The following is a 22,090-nucleotide window of genomic DNA, read 5'->3' as shown; positions in this document are numbered from 1 at the left end:
ACTAGTGTGCACCGACGAAAGCACCCTGTACTGAGAAGAAACCTTACCTTCCTACTTACCGTCTGAGTTCTGAAGTATGCAGCATCGCTGGTGAAGTAAGCTTTCTAATCACTGTTCCATTACTGTGTACTGACAGAAGCATCCTGTACTGAGAAGTATGCAGCATCGCTGGTGAAGTAAGCTTGTAAATTACTGTCTCACTATTGTGCACCAACGAACGTATCCTGTACTGAGAAGAAACCTTACCTTCCTACTTACCGTCTGAGTCCTGAAGTATGCAGCATCGCTGGTGAAGTAAGCTTTCAAATCACTGTCCCATTACTGTGCACCAACGAAAGTATCCTGTATTGAGAAGAATCCTTACCTTTTTACTTACTGTCTGAGTCTAGAAGTATACAGCATCGCTGGTTAAGTAAGCTCTCAAACCACTGTTCCACTACTGTGCACTGACGAAAATATCTACCTGTAGTATAAGAAGACCTGGAAGACATTGGAATTTATTACGCCTGTGCTCATTGACAAATTGTTTAATAAAGATTGTTATTTCTTTGGAAATTTTCTCCCGTCTGTTTTGTCCATCTGTTGCGGACCTGTGGTGTTGGCTCCTCGCGGTGGTATTCAAGACAGGGCAGAGCCATACAGAGAGAGAGAGTTGCGACAACTCCGTTGACGCCAATGGACCATTTTTTTACAGCAATGGCGGATCGTGGAGACGCTCAATAGTTCCTGGAAGTTCGCGCTAATAATATCAGCACCGTAGAGATGCAGCAGAAGAGACCGCTGTGATCAACTTTTAAACGGTAAGACATTTATAGAACAAAACTGTATACTATCAGCACAGCTAATCAATTTAATTTGTGCATTAAAACATATTATTATTACATTATTTCTCACTTAATTAGTAGATTTACGGGATGTTATGCATTATGTCCGTGCAGTTTCATCCATCATTGTGTAATTAAGGCTTTTAAACAGGATTTTTGCTGATGGGAGCTACTTAATAGTTCTGAATTTATTGCAATGAATGCTGATTGACCTATGTGAGAATGAAAATTTTAAAATAGGCGAGCTATTTTCGTTTCAGAATCATGCTAGGCTATACATATATATACCACTGCTGTATTATAGCAGTAATCACTGTAAACCTGTATGTTATTACTGTTTTTACACTTAAACGTCTTAGCTACTATAGAACTACAAAACCATTTCTCCTGTTATTCTCCTTCTCTATCCTGCTTTCAGAACAAGAACCACCTGAAGTAAAACAATGCCAGCTCCTACAGTAAGTATGATTACATAACATTTTGTCAATGTAATCTATAGATTGCTCCTGCTGACTATATCCAGTTTTTTATGAAGACTTTAGATGACCAGCACCTGTGAAGAGATGACACCAACCCTTGAGAGGACTTCAGATGAAGCAGACTCTAAATAAATATACAAAACTGATAAATTGCCCTTGCACTGTAATCAACATGATCACATCATGCTTTTAATCTGTTCATTGTTTCTGATTACGTGACGTTACTTAACTGCATGATTTGTATAGCTTAATTTCAGAACATTTCTGCAATATGGACATTACAGTAAAACAGATACACCTGTTAACAGAGCTCTGATTTGTAAAGCTGCTAGAAACAATGTGTATACTAAAAAGTGCCATACAAATAAATGTAAATTGAACAAAACTTGATGCATAATTTTTTTCTCCTCACCAGATCAGTAGAGTAAGCATACATTCACTCTGCTTTATGTAACTGGTGCACTCCCACTGTAATGGAGACTGTTCAAGGACAACTTGGTTTATAATTTATTATTAATGTCTAAATTGATTTCAGTAAACATAACAACTCAACATACATAAAATATATGATTTAATGTGTAAAAATGTTTTATTTTTTTTTCAATTTGAATATACTACAAATACATTTTTAGATATTAATAATTGAGGGGTGCTCAAGAATCAAAAACCTTAATCAAGATTCATTTTCACTTAATCTTAAAATATCTTTACTTATTTGGAATTAATTTAAAAAAGACAAACTTAACACTTACAATGAGATTAGTAAAACGACAATAAACATTAAGATGTGATTGCACTTGGTTAACATACAAGCTGTAAGAACACACGCACATATAGAAATAATTGTATTTGACGTTATATATAAAGGCTGAATTACTTGGTAAAAGACCACGATGTTGTTTTTATAGCAAACACGGACTTTTACCATGGTAACTTCAGCCTTAAATATGTTAACAAGGCAGGTACGGATCGCTAACCACATTAATCCTCAAATATTAGCGGTTTTTATCTTTTAAAACAACACTATTACAACTACATATATATACTACGTATACATTATTTTATAAATGTCAATAAATCATTTTTTTGTCAACTAAATACCAAAAATTGCTGTTCTGTCCCTCTAACTCAATGTATTCCAATTGCCCGCTATGAACTTCCTGGAACTATTTGAGGGCTGCGTGTATCACGTGACGATCGAGCGTTTTGGACTTCCGTTGTCGCAACTCTCTCTCTGTATGGCTCTGACTCTATTCACAGAGCCATATAGAGAGTTGCGACACGCTTTGATCTCACCGCCGCGCGGTCACGTGGTTCATGGAACTCTCAATAGTTCCAAACAGCTCTGCGCTGTCAATGTGTTTGAATGGGTTTAAGTGGATAGACAGCAATTGAACTATGTTTGCAGCAATTTCGAGTAAGTATTAACACATAATGTTCATTGATTGTGTATTGATAACTTCTCTGAATACGCTTTACAATCGCATTTTATTCTGGGGAGTGATAAAGAGACATAATTAATATGTTCTCATTCTCTTTGGCAGTCAAATGTGACTTTAGTACCTTAAGTGTAACTTTTATTCAATTAAATAATTGTAATATATAGTTCAGTTCTATTTAGTAAATATTTTGAGGTTTTTTTTTTTTTACTTAATAATATGTGCAATAATGTTCCTGACCATTTCAATTTTAAAAGATTACTTTTTCTTATATAAACTGTAATTTATATTACAGTTATGCTGCGTCCGAAATCGCATACTACCAAAGACTATAGAATACCAAAGACATGTCACTCGTGTAGTTTTGAATGGGGAAAAATGCAACGGTCATCATGGCCGCGAAGCTCCGCCTTCTTAGTGAAAGAGCCAATCGTTGATTAGTAAAGTCAGCGCGTCACTGCAGCTGCCGTGAGAAGTTGCGGTTGCTATAGAAACAGTCGGCGCTCTAAGACGTGCGTTCAATACTGCGCATGCGCACTGGCTCATCTAGCCGGAAAAATAAGCGTTTTTTTAACGCTATCAAAGCACAAGGAACTATATTTATGAGGCAGTTCTTGTTGGATTTCTTTGGAGATTTCAAATATGAAATTTAATCGTAAGCTTGGTGAACAGTTTTGGAGAATTTGATGTTTCCCCATTCAAAGAGATAGGAGCTGCACTTGAATGCCCGAGAGGCGTTTCAAAGATGGCCGCCGAGTGACATGACTTGTCTTAAAAGGACTTTGATACTACTTAAGAAGGTACTACATTTAAATTTAAACGTACTACCCGACCGTTAAAACAGTACGTTCTATATAGTATGAATGTGGGTAGTATGAATGGAATTCGGACATACTACATCCGCCATATTGATGTTGTCACGTGTCATGCGTCGTCACAACAGCGCGAAAATTTAAAGAGACCGCTCCACTGCACGAACACTGGCACCGGCAATGTTCGGCGTTTTAACGTTGATTGGACAGACAGCTCAGAGAAGGCGTCTGTCTGCTTGCAGATCATGTCTTTGTAGACAGCTTCTAGATTATTTATCAAATAACGTAACTATAATTACTTATTTAGCTAGCAAATTTTACCTCAGAATAAAAAAACACCTCTGTGAACACCAAAGTAATTGACAGACAAAGTTATTGTTATGAATGAATACACAGGACAAAAAACAAGACTCAATGAATAAATTTGAATATATACACACTCTATATAAGTGTGTATATATATAAGTGTGTATATATTCGTTTAAATTTATTAATTGAGTCTTGTTGCTTCAATGTGTGTGTATTTATATGAATACAATATATACATAGTTAAAATGGATACACAAATAATATATACATATTCTTAAAAAAACAAAGATGGTGAGCTGTGTGTGTGTGTGTGTGTGTGTGAGTGTATATAAATAAATGTATAAATACAATATATACATAGATAAAATGAATATATTATGAATAGATACACAAATAATATATACATATTCTAAAAAAAAAACTATATACACATTTACAGACAGTGAGCCCTACAACCTACTGCCGCCTGAATGCAGCTGTGCCAGTTCTTCAGTTTTATTTTCAAGATGGATCTGACCTTCGTTCCAGCCTGCGGCTTTTCGGTCCACGTCCTTCATCGTTGCCTTGAGGTCAGATTTTGACCATGGCTGGGAAACTGATATTGAGGGGCTTGTGTTTCTGTACTGGCTGGCCCACGCAGCATCATATAAGAGTGGTGTCAATGGCTTTTGACATCCCAAAGTCCACGGTGCATGACATTGTGCACAAAATTAGCAGGGCAGTCACCTGTAATTTGAAGTGGGTGATCACTTTCCCGACCCTGGATGATCTGGAGGAAGTGGGGGCAGGTTTTGCCCACCTGGCTGGGTCTCCAGCTTTCTGCACAGTAGCTGGTGCAATAGACGGCTGCCACATCCGGATCAAAGCACCAGCAGGTGACGCCCCATGCTATTTTAATAGGAAGCTGTTTCTTTCTGTACAGCTGCAGGCCATCACCGACCACAAGGGGAAGTTCATTGATATCTTTGTTGGGTATCCTGGGTCGGTGCATGATGCCAGGGTACTTAAGAACAGCCCTGTTTACACTGGCACTTACACTTATATCCACCTGCAGGGAAATGCATCCTCGGAGATGGTGGGTATCCCTGTTTGAGCGCGCCCATCTGCCTCATCACCCCGTACAGAGAGCCTGTACAGAATCCTGTACAGGCTCGCTTCAATGTCAAGCATGCTCGAGCACGCAACATAGTTGAAAGAGCCTTCGGGATGCTGAAGACACGCTGGAGGTCCATCTTTTTCAAGGCCCTGGAAGCGAGCCCTGCATTTGTGCCAGAAGTTGTTGCTTGCTGTGCAGTGCTCCACAACCTCTGTCTTCAGAAAGGGGACATTGTTGATGCAGAGGTTGTGGAGGATCCTGCCGATGACCCCCCTGAACCCCAAAACACAGAAGCCAGCGCAGGAGAGGATGTGCGGGACAATCTGGCTGCAGCTGTGTCCGCACCAGACAATTGTGTGCCTGCTCTTCATGAGCATGACTACCTGTAAGACAATTTAACAGGTTAAGACTTTGCAAATCAGTTCTTGTTCTCAGATTGACATTGTTTAAGCTTGTCTACGTTAGCTAGTTAATATGTAAATAGTTAGGTGTGTGTGGGTGGGCACAGCCCACAGGGTGTTGTGATGCTAAAAAAATGCAGTATTAGTTAGAGAGAGGTGGAAGTGCATAGCATCTGTGTGCATCCCTCTTGATTACTGCTCACTGGCACTGGCAATGTGATGAAAAAGCAGTTTTTTCAGGGTTTCTGACGGTTCTATGAAAGTAAATTTATGAAAAGATAAAGGCAATATAACTAATCAGTGCTTAGGATGCTAAATTATGATACATTTACATTTAATCATTTAGCGGACGCTTTTATCCAAAGCGATTTACAAATGAGGACAATGGAAGCAATCAAAATCAACAAAAGAACAATGCTATGTGAGCTCTGACAAGCCTCAGATTAGATTAATGCAGTATACGTATCAAGGATTTTTTAGATTATACAGTAAATAAAAAAAAAAAGATAGAAAAAGAATAGAGCAAGCAATTTTTTTGTTAATTGTAAAATAAACAGAAAAAATATAAAATATAAAAAAGTTTGTTAAAAAAATACAAGTAGCCTTGTTCTCTGTGAAATTGAACAAAATGAAGTTCATGATTAAAACAAGGACAAATATCTGCCTGTGAGCTCAGAAATATTTTTACTTAATTCAAATGGAAAAATAATTTTCATACCCCATTGACACAAATAGTCTTGTTTTGAGCATAAACAAGACAATTTCTTCATTTTGCATCTTAAATTTATCTTTATGTAATATCTATATTTAGTATTTGTATTGGAACAAAAACTCTGGAAGACATTAATTTTTGGCAGAGCATGTACATTATTGCATTGATAAATTTAAGGCTTTCTGCGGCATAAAATTGTGGAATGACGAATCAGACTATTTAAGACCTAAAAAACACTTTTCCTCTGCCAGTGCACAGCCTCTCCATCACCAAGACTCCTGTCAGGCTCCTCGTGGCTGCACATGGTAACTGGGGATAGTCCCAGGCTAATCGACAGGGGATCTCGGAGCTGCAGTGGTCCCTAGAGGTGACACCCACCAACCACTGTCACACTGCCTACACTCTAAAAAACACTGGGTTAAAAACAACCCAAATTGGGTAGTTTTTAACCCAGGGGCTGGGTAAATATAGGACAGAACCCATATGGGGTTAAATTAACCCAAGAAGTTGGGTTATTAATTTTAACCCACCAAATGGGTTGTTTTTCTACCCAAAACTTGGTTATTTTTTACTAAAATGATGGGTTAATTTTATTTAATAAATGGGTTATATTTTAAAATAATTTATTTTTATGCCTTTTAAAATAATCTTTTAAAATGAAATATACCACATGATGAATAAAAGGGTCAACATTGTATTAGCTTTATTTTTTCATTAATATTTTTAATATATACAATAAAATTCGATTTATATACAGCATTCAAAACTATTTCTTTGTAGTTGTAAGTTGAAAAACTGCAAATGTTTTAACATTTAAAAAATTCATGAACTCCACAAAACCCATGGTTTAGTAAAACAGTTTGCACATTAATCCATATGCACATGAAATTAAAACTATAATATATCTCAAGAACAACTGTATGTTACAAAGCAGTATTGTTTTTAGACTAAATTATGAACATGTTGTTTTTAGTCTACAGTATGAACACAAAAATAAAACTTACAGCATTTTGCCAGTAAAACATTTTCACAAAAATGTAATTGATAGTCACCAGTATGTTGGTTATAAAAAAGTGTAAAATTTCACTGTTGAGGATTCACTTCGCTCCAACTCATTAACATTTTTAATAAACTCCCAACAATAGAAACACTGTTTTGTTTATGTCAAAAACATAAAATGATTTGAAGTATACATCTACTGCCCCAATGAGAGTGCTTTGCTCCAAAGCTTTTCCTGTGAGGATGACAAATGCCTGGGAGACAATGTGTCCATTTTCAAGTGACAGTCCGTAAGGGTAAGGTCTTGATGCTTCAGCTTGCTGGAGGTACTCCACCATATTTGTTCCAACCTAAAGGACAGATAATGCAAATTAATAAATGTGAAACAGAATATTGGGGTGTGGGTATGTTAGATTGGGGAGTTAATCCAAAATGTTTATTAAATCAAGGGCCAGAGCTTTGGATGAGGCAAAATATCTGAAAATTATTATGGCCCACTTTGACAGAGCCACTGACAGGCATACAAAGCAAGTCAAAAGAGGTTTGGTAACACTTTACAATAATTTTATTTATTTATTTATTTATTTTAATATATAAATTAACATTAATAAAAATGTATAAATACTGTAACAAATGTTTTGCTAATTGCTTATTGTTATTGTTATACACATTAATATTAACAAAGGAGACCTTACTGTAAAGTAAGCAAGTTAATAATTGTTAATTATAACCATTAATAATGATTTAGTATAAAAATAAGTAACAAAAAACTTGGATTACAAGTTTGCTTTCCAATATTAATGCAAAAAATTGCATTCATACTTAGTATTGAACAAATTCAAATGCTAAAACCTGAGCAAATATAGTTTACTGTCACAGACGCGGTCTCTGTGGCTCCCTCTGTCCCGCGCCAGCGGGAACCCTCACCCGAATATTGACTTCATTTCCCACAATCCCGTACCTGGGAACGCTCACTTCCGGTTCCGGGTCTTCCGGTTCACTTCCGTTCTGGCGGCCATTTCAGCGGCCCTCGCCAGCTCATTCCTTGCGAAGTTTTGCCGGTTATGTACCCAATCCTGAGCGTTTATTATCGGACTGTCTTACCGCTGCCAACTGGACTGTTATTGATGTGTGTGAACCTTATCTGCCTGCCATTTATCGACCTCTGCCTGCTTTACGGACTACTGCCTCTGATCGCCGCCTGCCTCGACCCCTTTGCATGGACTTTGTTTATTCTCACGGATTTGCCTTCACCACATCTGATTGCCAGTGTTGACCTAAGCCTGTTTGAACTGTCTGAGTTTAATAAACTGTTGCACATGGATCCTTTGCCTCACGATTCATCTACTGCCGCATCACATTTACAAATTTCTTTAGAAAGAAGTTTTTTTTCTCCATATTTATATTAACTATATTGTATTAATAAACATTTGTAATACATATCACCATTCTTCCACAATGATTCTGAAAAACAACAGACAACTAATCAAAATAACATGTAATTTACTAGAGTTTCTAGTAAAACGGCTGCAGTCTATTTATAAAATACAATATTTAACGAACTGATGAAAAAATAAGTTAAACAAATGGTTCAATAACTTTCACTGATTTGTCAAATTTAACTTTTTTTGTCATTCCTGAACGAATCAACGTTTTTGAATAAATCCCATTTTAAGTCTCTTGTCTCCACCTGCTGGCATATGTTGTAATTGATACACTCTTTATTAAGGTGATTTGATCGCTTCTGTAGACAGCAGTGTTTATCCGAAATATTATCTTGTATTCCAGTACTTCTGTGAAAGATTGTAATCCAGAAATAACCATACAAACGACTTTGTAAAGATGTTTCATATAAAATTATGTAAACTGCTCTCTCTAGATCAGCGCCAGTGCAGTTTTGAATATAAATCAGAGTGTCATGATTAGGGCTCTAATAGACGTTTAATCTTGTCATTTATGAATAAGATTGCGTGTGTGATTGAATCTAATCTCAAAGACAGTAACGTTAGGCTAGGACAGAAAACTTACGACGCGGCAATATATGGTTTATTTGTGTTCTTCAAACCATCTGCATTTCATAGTAATAAAGTATAATTATAATAAATTGACTAGTCATTATTACTGTATAAAATATATTATCTGCCTCTTTCTGTGATAAAAATCGCACATCAGCTCACCAATTGAAGTTGCTTCATCAGGACGCGGGCAACAAGAAATGCACACAGGCCGCCTGTTGCGATCGCTCGGCTGTTATGATCCATCATTATAGTGATATTTTAGATTCAGAAAGGCACATTTTCCAGTCGGTAATGATTAAATGATATGAAGACAAATACAAACCTTTATTTCACCACAAAAACGCTGAAGACAGTCTGCTTGAAAAGTGCAGTCTAGAATTCCTCCCGCTGACGATTCAAAAATCCCCGTGACAGATGACCCACCAACTGGGTTGTTTTGACTCAGCAGCACTGCAGGGCGGTGGGGGATGTGCAGCTTTGACTGTACGTGTAAAAAAATGTATTAAAGATATGGTTAAGATATGTAATGGACCAAAGGGAACGTTTAAAACATTTTTTTAAAAGTAGAAAACCGAAGAAACCTATTTACTGTCCAGACAAGCTGACATTAGAAACCAGTAAAACCAAAACGAACGAAACTCTCTCAGCGCACGTAAACTAGACTCTTATCGCACATTTGTCTTTTAGCCCTCAATATTATTGTTATGTGTATAAACAGGTTAAAAAACACATGTTATTCGTATGAATATACTGATACGAACCTTATTTATCCAAATTCCAGAGGGTGTGTGGCCTCCACCTCGAATTCAGTCAGCCCGCGCTACGCTCGCTACCTGAGCTGACCCTGCGCCTGAGTTGATTTGACCCAAGGAGCTGGGTTGATGCGTCCGGGTCGGGGAGGGGTGCATTGATTCAACTCTCAGTGAAAATGACCCAGAAAATAACCCAGCGGTTGGGTTACGTAGAACTACTCAAAAACTACCCAAGACTGAGAAAATAACCCCCAAAAATGACCCAAATGGCTTAACCCAACATTTGGGTAGAAAAAATAACCCAGGATTTTTTAGAGTGTAAGGCTGTGTGTGTGTGTGTAAATTTGTATAACAATTCTTTGAAATTCTAGCTACATATCATGAATGCCACTTGTGGGTTATTTTAATATTTAAGCTTAATTTTATAAATTACTTTATTTCTGGGGTAAAAAAGTGAAGCCCTATAAATAAGTATAGTGAGATTAGGAGATGATATTACTACATGTTAACCTCAAAAGTCTTGTATGTGAACGTTACCTGTCTGAAGACACTGAAGTTAATTGTACTAGCACCCATTATAAAAATGTTTGAAGAAATTTCCATTTGGTCTGGACTTTTAAACTCTATATACTACATGATGCAAAAATGTTTTGACCTAATCTTTGTGATCACATTCATGTAGAAGTTATATTTAAAACACAATTAAAATGAATACTTTTTAAAGCTGTCTGGTCTGGGTTTTCTCTACAGTACGACACTCATTTTGCTTTAAAAAGCAGCTGGAAACTACCACAAAATTAGTGTGCACATAAGTGCTTTAAAAATGTTGTTACTCAATGCCACATTTTATTAATTGCACTTTACAAATGACAAAATCCAGCTACCGTAAATCCCTGGAAACTAACTCTGCATTAAAACTTGATAACCAGTATGTAACAATGAAAAACCAAATGGAAAGAAAGTATAGTTTTTATTAATATTCTTTATTTTTTTGCAAATAGCTCTAAAAGCTGAAGAAATCTCTCCTCTCTCTCCTTTGTCTCCCTGTCTCGTCTTTCCTCTCTCTCTCTCATTTCTCGGTCTCTTCTTTCTTCTCTTTCCCTGGCCTCTTGTTCTCGTCTCTCCTCGTGCTCTCGTCTCTCTCTTTCTCTTCTTTCCTCCCTTTCCATCATCTCTCTCCATCGCCTCTCCTCCCTTTCTACTGCTTCCATTTCCCTTTCCGCCTCCCTCTCCTCCATCTCGTACTTAACCTCCTGTATGTCCTTCCTCTTCCTCCCTGCTCTTTCAGCTGTTGACCTCACAGAGGATGGTGAGGTTACAGCAACATCTGATCCAGCAATAAGGGTGGGTGGTGTGATGGATGGTCTGCCCCCTATTGCCTCATCCAGGACAGCATACCATTTCCAAGATGCTGCTGTAACCTCACCATCCTCGGTGCTCACACCAGTCTGTGGACATTTAAGATCCTACAAAAATTGTAAAAGGAAAATACCAAGAACAATTATATTCAATAGATCATTATAACATTAACAACATTAGCATTATCAAATCATGAAAAAACTCAGATTTTGGTTGAACCATTTTTTTTTAAATTCTTACTTTGTATTTTTGTTTTAGGTTTTCCCACTTTCTTTTAACTTGGGCCGCAGACATTTTCCCATCTAGCATCTGCTCTGTCACAAAAACTCTGTCACAATAAATGCACAGAAATCAAGCATAAAAATAATGCAGTAAAACCTTTGCTTGAAGTGTTGGTGTGTACTACATTCAGTGTCAACAGCACCTAAATAAAAGTACATTTTACATACTTTGTTTACTTACTCAAAACCTTTAATGGCAGCATTTCTCTTTCCAGTGAAGAGGGCTTCATTAGCCACTCTCCACTGAATAAGTAGCCGAGTGTGTTCATCAGTCCCTCTAATGTCAAAACAGTAATCATTATTCAAGATCAATCCATTATTGCTAATTTACATTGACAAGCTGAAGCATAAAGTTACTTATTACTAGCTTGATATGCAGCCAACAAAATATCAACTAAAAATTAACACTAGTATAAGAGGAAACAAATAGTTTTAATTCGTTTAATTTTCTAATATCATTAAACTGCTTAACAACGAATGTCTCCGTTTAAAAAAGCTGTGTTAACAAGCTGATGTACAAAACAACTTACAGCCGATTCAAGAAATCACCTCATCGATTTACAATGTTTGAACTTTCAATAAGTCATCCGTTAATTTAGATTGTGTTAAACAAGTGTAATTTAATCACAATAAACAACGTTTTATCCTGAGGTACTTACACTTGAAAAGAGCCGCGTCTCCACTTTCCGCCATTATTCGAAAATGACGCCTCCTCTCGCGGAGCCTCATGGGATAGGAAAGTGTCCATGGTGTGCGTACTACAGAATTCGGCCGGAAGCAGTAGGTCATCCGGGTACTTCTCGCCTACTGAATTTCGAATACTATGAATTCGGACATACTACTCGCCTCGCGTACTGCTTTTCGCGTACTATATAGTAGGGTAGTATGCGATTTCGGACGCAGCCAGTGTTTTTGTGTCTGCGTTGTGTCACATGACAAGCTTGACGCGTCACCATGGAAACAATAAGGACGAACATTCTAAAGTAACGGTCGCTTAAAAAAAACTCACTCTCGGGGGTCTGCTAGAATATTTTAAACTCACCACTGAAAGGGTTAAAACTCACACAAGCTCTTTGATGTTGCAAATTTGCAAGTTGATCCTTTTGCGGCGCATATGTACACAGGACAGAGAATGTAAATCTCACCTCTAGAAAAACCACAAAGCATCCCTCTATCCAGATGCACCTGGAGGAACAGTGAGCGTTATTCCCAATCAAGATAAAACAGTGTTATACTATGCTCTTGTTCTCCCAGGAGCAGGTTCAAACAAACCTGCACTTCCAGTTACAAAGCTGCTGACAAATGAACACAATGTGCTAAATGTGCTGCTGAAATTTGTGCAATGTCAGCAAATTGACCTCTGTTGTCCAAGTATATCACATCAAGACAGATTTTAGTCGGGCACTGATCCAAAGTGTCCTCGTATCATTCAACAAAGAAAATGTTAAATGTAAGTGGAAAGGGCTTGTCATTTCAGACTTCCCAAAACTGACTTTAATTTACAACAGCATGTCACCTAGCAGTAATTATTATTAGTAGTATGCTAAATACATGGCAGCAAAAAAAAAAAAGCACCAAAAAAGATGGACGCAGGTATGAATATTAATCAATACAATTAAGCTTAGTTCCTGGAGGGCCACAGTCCTGCACAGTTGAGCTCCAACAAGCTCCAGCTAACACCTGCTTGGAAGATTCTAGGGGTGCTTCTCACAATACACAAATTCATGCTTCATTATTTCCTCCATTCCTCTTGATTGAACCCCAATTGAATCATCGTGTAGGACATCTCAGTTCTCTAATTTCACTGTGAGGAGGTGAGGAACGATGATTGAGGAGGCTTCCAGAGGGTTATTTGCACAAAAGTAAAATTAGGTTAGGGGGAAAAACAAAAAGGCGGAGATTTGCATAGTTTGATCAGAAATATCTTGGCTTAGTCCATTGCACATTTGCTGAGTCAGGAAGAGAACGTGCAGCTCTGTCAAGCCAGGTGTAGATAGTTGGTATATGTGCATGTTCACAGCATTCTTAAACAGACCACGAGATTAATAACAGAATCAATGCAAAAATGGATAAAACCTATGCTTTTTTGAAATTTAACATGAGGATTAATTGCAAACCCTTATCAACTTTGAACATCTATTTTGCCTATCTCGTATATCTACTCTTATCTATTATTTATTTATTTTGTCTAGCTAATTTATTTGATCTAATCTATAATCTGATAATTGTATCTATTTTTATCTAATTGTTTATCTCTTTTACTTATACACCCTTCTTACAGAACAAAAATGTCTGGCCAAAAAAGGACCTAGCAGCAAGTAAAGATTAAGAAAAAGAACATCACTGGTTAGTGATTTGATTGCTGAAAAAAATAAATAATACAAATTAGGTGAACAGAGTTTGCTGACATTTTTTGTCCTGACAAAACTATTAATACAAGTTCTGTTGAATATGGCAGAAAGAAGGCACATCTGCAGAAGCAGAGTTCCCTTCTGACGAAAATGAGACTGTGTCACTGAACTCCAGAAGGCTTATAGAGATGCATTTTGCAAATAAAATAATTATATACACAGATGGTTCAAAGAACCCTGAAAATGGACTCACAGGTGCTGCAGTGTATATCCCACAATGTGAGGAAATTATTAAATAGAGAACAACAGTTATCTCTCAGTTTATACAGTAGAACTTGTAGCCATAGGCTCACAGTGGATAGAACAACGGAATAAAAACAATGTAGTAATTGCATATGATAGTCTCTCTGCTCTCAATAGTATACAATCTGGGAAATCATGCAGACTTAATTTTAAATAAAATATATCAAGCTATATATAGGTTACATAATAAAGGTTTTAATGTATCATTTGTCTGGGTTCCTGTACATGTTGGTGTGAAAGGAAATGAAGAAGTTGATGTATTGGCAAAACAGTCCTTTAAATCACAAACAGTAGACTTGGAAATTGCATTAAGTAAAGCTGAAGTAAAGCAATAATTAAAGTTCATACACAAAGGAAATGGCAGGAATATTGGGATATTAAAGGTTGTATCAGCGATTTCTAGCCTGAAACATAAAGTGTCAAATTCAGCTGACCTTTCATCACGATCCGCTCGCTGCCTGCCCCATAAATTGTCTGTGAAAAAAACGCGTCTCTCTGGTCAGCCTAGGGACTTTCCTACTGGTGCAGGGATGTGAGGGAGGCGGAGCGAAAGTCCACAACACCAAACCCCTGACGCTGATTGGTTGGAACACTGTTTGTTTATCTGTGGAAAGGTTGGTAGTGCCGATTGTTTTTTTGGCATATCTTGGACTCTAGGCTGACCAGAGAGATGCGGTTTTTTCACAGACAATTTATGGGGCAGGCAGCGAGCGGATCGTGAAGAAAGGTCAGCTGAAATTGACACTTTATGTTTTAGGCTAGAAATCGCTGATACAACCTTTAATGACACATGAAGACATCTGTATAACATCCAAAGGGTAGTTGGAGGGGGAAGAGATTTGGGTAGAAACCGAAGGGAAGAAACGGTCATAACCTGTATTAGAATAGGACATACAGGACTCAATAAAACACTTCATATAATAGGTAAACATACAAATGGATTATGTATACATTGTAATCAACTTGAATCTGTACAGCATGTGATAGTGGAATGTCATGCATATGGAAATGAAAGGAAATTATTAAGAGATGCATGTAAAAAATAAAGTCAAATTTCAATTGGAAAATATACTTGGAGCAGCACTTAAGAAAATATATGTACAGTTAATCACATTCCTGAAAGAGACGGATTTGTTTAAGAGAATATAAAGTTTTTTTTTTTTTAATATGTAGTTTGTCTGCCAATCTCTTGTTCCACACTCCAGTCCAGTTGGTGGCGGTAAAGCACCTATCAGTTGGTTTGCCAACCGCCATAAACGCTTCAGAAGAAGAAGAAGACGTCACAAGGCTGCGCTACGCTCCTGTTATTCGGCTGAAGAAAGGTGTGTGCTTTTAATCATTCAAAGTGTTAAATAAATGCGATCATTATTTTTTATCATTTATTTGCTTTATGTAGTGATTGTAAATAAGGTTTTGTGCGGATAAAGCTCGTCCACACATTAGTAACAGGAAAAGTGCGTCTCATTTGTCTTCCTGTATCTTGCAGCAGTTTATCATGAACATCAGTTCAGTCACTAGCAATGTGTAACGACAACTTTTAGAATTGCAATTATTGCGAATGTTTCTTTTTTGTTTTTGTTGTGATAAAAAAATTAAAATACAAAAGCAAATTTAAAAATGTGTAATCAATTAAATGTAATATGCTATTAAATGTTAATCAAAACTGGATGATAAGTTAAAGTTTCCAGTGTTTTAAGTGTCTGTGCCCTGACTAATAAACGAGGGCTGATTGACATATGCTCAGATTTAATTTGTTCTTTTTCTTCTCTTTTTTTTATTTATTTCTTAATTATTCTCATCTTAAACAGGACAAAGTTTCCCATCACAGGAAAAAAAACAATCCTCCAGGTGGAGTAATTGTTATAAAGATGGAGTTTATTAAAGAGGAGAGTGAAGACATGAGGATTGAAGAAACATTCAGAGTCAAAGATACTGAGACACAAACAGGTTGGTTTTCATCCTCAAAGCTGGACTATCCTATGAACTTTCCTGTACATTTTCTCAATTCATTTGTCTTTGGCAGGTGTTTTTCTACTTTGTTTGCCCTCCTGCAGCTTTCTTTTTTGAAAAGGCCATTTTCTACTCGTAGTGCTCTTTTTAAAAAAACAGCATTTAAAGAATTGACTCGTTTAATATTTAAAGGTTAATGTTCACTGCTAGGATTGAGTAACATTTTTCATATGAAACAGTTGTGTGCATGTGGTTAAATTTACTCTGATGTAATGATGACGTATGCCCAATAAAGTGTTTTATTGTCCGCATCAAATTACATTTACAAAAGTAATGTGATTTTATTTTGTGACAATAAAATGTATACTTAGCACTCTTTTAAAAACAAAAACAAAAGTTTTCCATTAGATTACATTATGTAGCACCATGATATCAAATCGAATTGAATTATTGACATGATAATCGTAATTAGTTTTTCTCAGCTGATTTGGTACATTTCTCAAATCATCCTTGACATTTGCAAAACAGCAAAAGCCAATCTCTTGCTTAAAATTCTTAGTTCATCTCTCAAAAATAAATATCTGTGCCATCAGAATGACAAGTCCTTGTGTCATTGTGTACAGATAAGACAAATCTGTTAGTCATGTTGTCTGTATAACAGTGTACTCTGTAGGGACGTTCTGATGTAAACTATGGTTAAAGTTTGGATGACCATTAGGTTTTCTGAATTCCTACAACACATATTTTTGAAACCATCACTCATTTTCTCAAAACCTTAAACACAAATACAAATGTTCAAACTAATTTCACAGAGCTTTCACCTGACTCTTCTGGCAAAATCAAACAATCCCTTAAAAAACATGTCACCTGCGATGCAGCGTGGAAAGAATCGCAAAGGAAATGTATAGAAATGTGCTTGACATTATGACAACTTGTTCAACCACTTTGCATGCAAAGACTTAAGCTATGAACCAATGCCTAAATGTTGAGAGGGGTGAGACTATTCAACGGAAACCCATTATAATACATTTTGATCAACATAAGCAATTGATAATGTAGGAAACAGCAGATAATTGTACATGTCATTTGCTTGGATGTAGCAAAGCATTTTCATCTTGTTTAAAGAAATGACAAACTGCTTTTTTGATGTGTACAACGATGTGAAGATTGAACAAGTAGTTTTGAGAATTTCGATTCTGATCTGAACAATGTACCAAAGAAAAACTGTAAATTGAACCGTGAAACCAGTGACTATTCCTACCCCTCCAGTACAGTACGTCATACTCTGATGCCAAATGCTCTTAGCGAGAAAGAAGGCAAACTCACCATAAAAGTCATGCTGGTGTAGACAAAGTTATCATACAAGTGGCAAAACTTGTAAAGAGCGTTTATATGCACCTTAAATACTGAGGCGGCTGATTAACTGCTGTGCGTCCCAGTCCAGCATGAGTCAGGTGGAGCAGTCAGCTGCTTATTTACATGCTTCACTTTCAAATGATAAGCCAAATGTGAGGCTGATGAGTGATAGGCCAATGTTTTTATTTCTTGTCCGATATACTGGAATTAGTCACTGCCTTTTTGGTATCCAATTGACTCAGCATGAGTCAAATTAGAGACAAAAAAATAATAATTTGCTTCTGTTGTTCAAAAATTATTAGCCTAAACTTGACTGCAAATTTGAGCCGTTGGCGCTAGAAGGTTTGAGTTAGAGACTTGAAACTTGCTGTGGTTCATGTTGAGTTTGTCCTCTATCTGTGTGCCAAATTTCACAATGATCTTGCAAGCGATTCTACAGGCAGCCATAGACTAGAGTGCAATCTTAATAGTATTTGAGCCATCCTAAGTAAATGAGGAGTTGGCAATATTGAGGTTTTCTCAGATTACATGCAACATCTCTTGCAGTTGCTTAGTGGATGTAGAATATTGTTTATTTATTTGACAAATGTTTTGATGCCTGTTATTTTGTGCCATTAAACTGGGGTTAACTTTTATTTTTATTTTTCACCTTAGACCTAATGGCACTGAAAGTGGAGAGTCAAGTACTGAATGAAATGGAAGAGAATTATGGTTTCATTAATGGAGAAAAAACCTGTAGTTGTTCACAGACTGAAAAGACTTACTCAGTAAAAAGAGCTTTAAAGACAGAAGATAAGCCGTACACATGGCATTTCACACAACCTGGAAACCTTGGTGTCCACATGAGCGTTCACACTGGAGAGAAACCTTATGCCTGCCAACAATGTGGAAAGCATTTCAGTCAGAAAGGAAGTCTTAAAATACATGTTTTAATGCACACTGGAGAGAAGCCTTTCACCTGCCAACAGTGTGGAAGAAGTTTTAACCGGAAGGGAAACCTTCATTTCCACATGAGAGTTCACACTGGAGAGAGCCTTCTCACCTGCCAACATTGTGGAGTAAGTTTCACTCAAAAAGAAAGCTTTAACAAACACATGAGAATTCACTCTGGAGATCACCCTTTCAAATGTGATCAGTGTGGAATAAGTTTTGATCAACAAGAAAACCTTAAAGTCCACATGAGAACTCACAGAGATAAATCCTACACATGCTCTGAGTGTGGAAAGAGTTTCTGTCAAAAACGGCGCTTCGAAGACCACATGAGAATTCATTTTGGAGAGCAACCCTACACATGCCCTCAGTGCGGAAAGGGGTTCAATAATAAACGACGCTTAGAAGAGCACATGAGAGTTCACACTGGAGAGAAGCCTTTCACCTGCCAGCATTGTGGAAGAAGTTTCAACCAAAAAGGAAACCTTAACAGCCACATGAGAGTTCACTCTGGAGAGAAACCATTTATATGTGGTCACTGCGGAAAGAGTTTCAGATATAAAGCATCCCTTAAATGCCACATTGATTTGTCACATGTCAAAGAATGAAAAAGACTTTGTAGGCTGTGCTGGTGATAGTGGAAAAAGAATAAATTGAGAAGGGGAGGAATTAAAAATTATAGTGCAATTTAACCCTCTGGTGCTCTTCGTTTAGCAGTCACACGTGTGCTCTTCGCGGTCAGAAGTGACCGGACACCTGTAACGCATCCTGTAATTTTTTCAGTAAAACCATTCCAATTCATTTTTGTTTAATAATATTTTTTCTTTTTTCTTTTGCATTTTGAGAGGGTTTTGTGGTAATAATGAATATTTATGCTGTAATTAATATCCATTTTTTGCCATTGAGAATAATAAAAAATTTTATTTAAATTTTTTTTTAATGAATGCAGTATTTCAGGTTGAAATAGAGACTCAGCCATTCAACACTAATTTTTGAAGGCAGATTAGCGCCATCTGTTGGTAAAAAACGAGAAAAACATCTGTAATGGCAGGTGTAACTTCATGCCTGTATAGTTCTCTACAAAGCAGATTGTGAATTGCCTAGTTGTTTTTAGACAATTGATTCAGCATTTTTATTAGGTGGAATAGTTGAACATACATTTAAACAATCTCAAAGACTATTTCTTATCCAGTTTGGGATAGTTTTTTGTTATAAATATGATTTGAAGTGTTAATTTTTTGTATATGCAAGAGAGTGTGTGTCTTTTGCACTCTGGATCTGTAATTTTTTTTATACATATATTTTTATTTTATTTTACATCTTCTCAATTTGCTGTGTTTCAGTTCATTTGTGCATGTGTGTGTGGATGTGTGAGAAAGAGACAGAAAAATTCTGTACATTTTTGTATTTTTGTCGATTTCCCATTCATTTCCAATGGTCGGTCATTTTAGACCGAAGAGCACAAGTTTTTATTTTATTATTAGTTTTTTTTAATCGTGCCCTAATTTTTTATGTGTGTTCACATTCCAAATGCCATAAAAGTCAATGAATTTGGTACTGTTCTGATGAAGCTGTGATTTTTTGAAAAATTCTAAACCGAAAATGTTTTGGTCAAAAGTGACCGAATAGAGGTGTGTATATTAATGTGTGTTTGTGTGTGTGTGTGTGTGTGTGTGTGTGCGTGTGTGTGTGAATGGGTGTGTTTATGAATGGGTGTGTTTTAGAGTGTCACCCCTTCACTGCTGTGTACTTTTTTTCAGCATTGTGGAGGATTTGTAGATTGTACACACAAAAATTCTCTGAATATTTGTATTTTTGTCGATTTCCCATTCATTTCCTATGGTCGGTCATTTTAGACCGAAGAGCACAAGTGTGACTATTTTTTTTACGACCACTTAGCCTGCTTGAATCATGCCCTCAATTTTTTTTTGTGTTGACATTCCAAATGGCATAAAAGTCACAGAGTTTCATATCATTCCGATTAAGCAGTGATTTTTAAAAATTCAAAACAGAAAATGTTTCGGTCAGAAGTGACCGAAGAGCACCAGAGGAGTTGAAACGAGCAGATGAGATGAGATCAAGTGTGTGAAAGTACTTGAAGATGGAGCATTGGCGGTAATATTTATTAGTAAAGAACAGGAATAAAGTGATAACAGTGAAAATTGTAAGCAAGCAATGATTCTAAGTTGCAATCAAATATGTAATAAAATCTGGGTTTCTGAAGTAATGACTGGGTTCCCATTAAGTGTAAATATGAGAATACAGGAGGAGATGTAATAGAAGCCAAACGCTTACAAATGACTACAGAGCATTGAGCTCTTTCTTCCTGTCAGTTTGTCTCTCATGTTTATCTTAAGACTAAGCCATGCCATCTTGCCAACATGGGTCATTTTTGATCAGGAAGGTTTAGTAAAGTATCACCACATCAGAGAAACTCATGCTGCACCAGAGCTACATGACTGAATGACTAAATAACCTCTGCTCCTGCAATTTATATAAGGACGGCCATGATGTATTCATATTTCAGAAAACGTTTGTATAAAGAGAATAAACCGGTTTTATAAGTGAAGCTGGGAAAGCTGTTTTTAAATTGTATTCATTATCTGCTGAGATCTTCATGTATTTAATAGTCGTATATTTTTGCAGTTAATTTAAGTGTTACTTTTAACACTAAGTAGTACAGATTATATAAACAGTAATGTTCATTTTATCAAGCTATCCAAATGGCGGATTGTGGCTTGGTTTTACTTGGACCATGAGACAATGGAGGCACCATTTTATCATTTCTAGATAAATTGAGTAGCACGTGAAAACAATGAAGCAGTTCACACCACAAGTGCTCATGGTCAGTATTGTACTGATCTATCAGCGTTACATTCTCTAGTATTTTAATCTAGAGCCAAACATGCTTTATGGAAGCCCTTCCTGTGTGCGTTACTTCTCCATAAAGACACTAAGCACAATACATTGATTATAGTGAGGTAAACTACAATACGATTGAATACATTAAGTCACGTTTTCCAATCAATCATTTTATACAATATGATGAATAGTTCTTATTTCTAAAGTAGAATACAGTGATTCAGATATTGTGTAAGAGTTAAAGAATTTCTAACCAGACATCAAGTGGTATGATGGGGTGATGTGTTTTCAACCATTTTCATTGGCTAAATGGGGATTTTGCTACCTTGAAATGTATACTTTTGGCTTTAAAAACTCCTTTGTCTCTTTGCTCACAGTCAGCTGTGTGTAAACCAGATCATTTTCTGCAGAAAATTAAAGCAAGTGAAAGACAACTTCTGTTTGGCTTTTCATTCTCAGTCTTCACGATTATTTTATTACTTTAATAAGAAAATCTAAAACACTGCAATCGGCAGCAACATTCCCTTCATATTACTGATAAAAAACATTTTTTAAATTTAAATTCAATTAATATTTGATTGTTAAAAATGCAAGTGCAATTATTGTCACCAAAGCTAACCCACCCAGCAACAGACATCATTTGGACGTCTTTTTTTGGGCTAAATCATGTTGGCCTGTCATTGACTACTTTAATCTAAAATTGACATTAAAAATTAGTCATTATTTGGTTCATCGGATTTAGTACAAATGTAGCTTAAAAATTGATGTTGAAAATTGGTCTTTGTTAGGTCCGTCTGATTTTTGTCCAAACTTATATTTTAAAGACGTAATTTGGATGTCGTTTTTTTTTGTGCTAA

The 22,090-nt window shown here is 36.5% G+C and overlaps 1 protein-coding gene across 1 annotated transcript; it reads left to right on the top strand.

Annotated features, from left to right (window-relative positions):
- The first annotated feature begins 15,950 nt into the window (after positions 1 to 15,950).
- LOC141320518 (uncharacterized) lies at positions 15,951 to 21,624 on the top strand. Its single transcript, XM_073833310.1, has 3 exons — positions 15,951 to 16,082; positions 18,096 to 18,674; positions 21,611 to 21,624. Exons 1-3 carry the CDS (start codon positions 16,004 to 16,006, stop codon positions 21,622 to 21,624), a joined length of 672 nt encoding a protein of 223 aa, XP_073689411.1. The 5' UTR covers positions 15,951 to 16,003.
- The last annotated feature ends 466 nt before the right edge of the window (positions 21,625 to 22,090 follow it).

The sequence above is a fragment of the Garra rufa genome, chromosome 1, assembly GCF_049309525.1.
Source record: "Garra rufa chromosome 1, GarRuf1.0, whole genome shotgun sequence".
Lineage (NCBI taxonomy): Eukaryota > Metazoa > Chordata > Actinopteri > Cypriniformes > Cyprinidae > Garra > Garra rufa.
The sequence above is the reverse complement of the archived record's forward strand: the minus strand, read 5'-3'. Positions and strand labels throughout refer to the sequence as shown.

Excerpts from the sequence above, each read along its gene's own strand:
- LOC141320518 (XM_073833310.1), top strand. The coding sequence starts at position 16,004 with ATGGAGTTTATTAAAGAGGAGAGTGAAGACATGAGGATTGAAGAAACA. Across the intron at positions 16,083-18,095 it reads AGATACTGAGACACAAACAG|ACCTAATGGCACTGAAAGTG; the intron begins GTTGGTTTTCAT and ends TTTTCACCTTAG.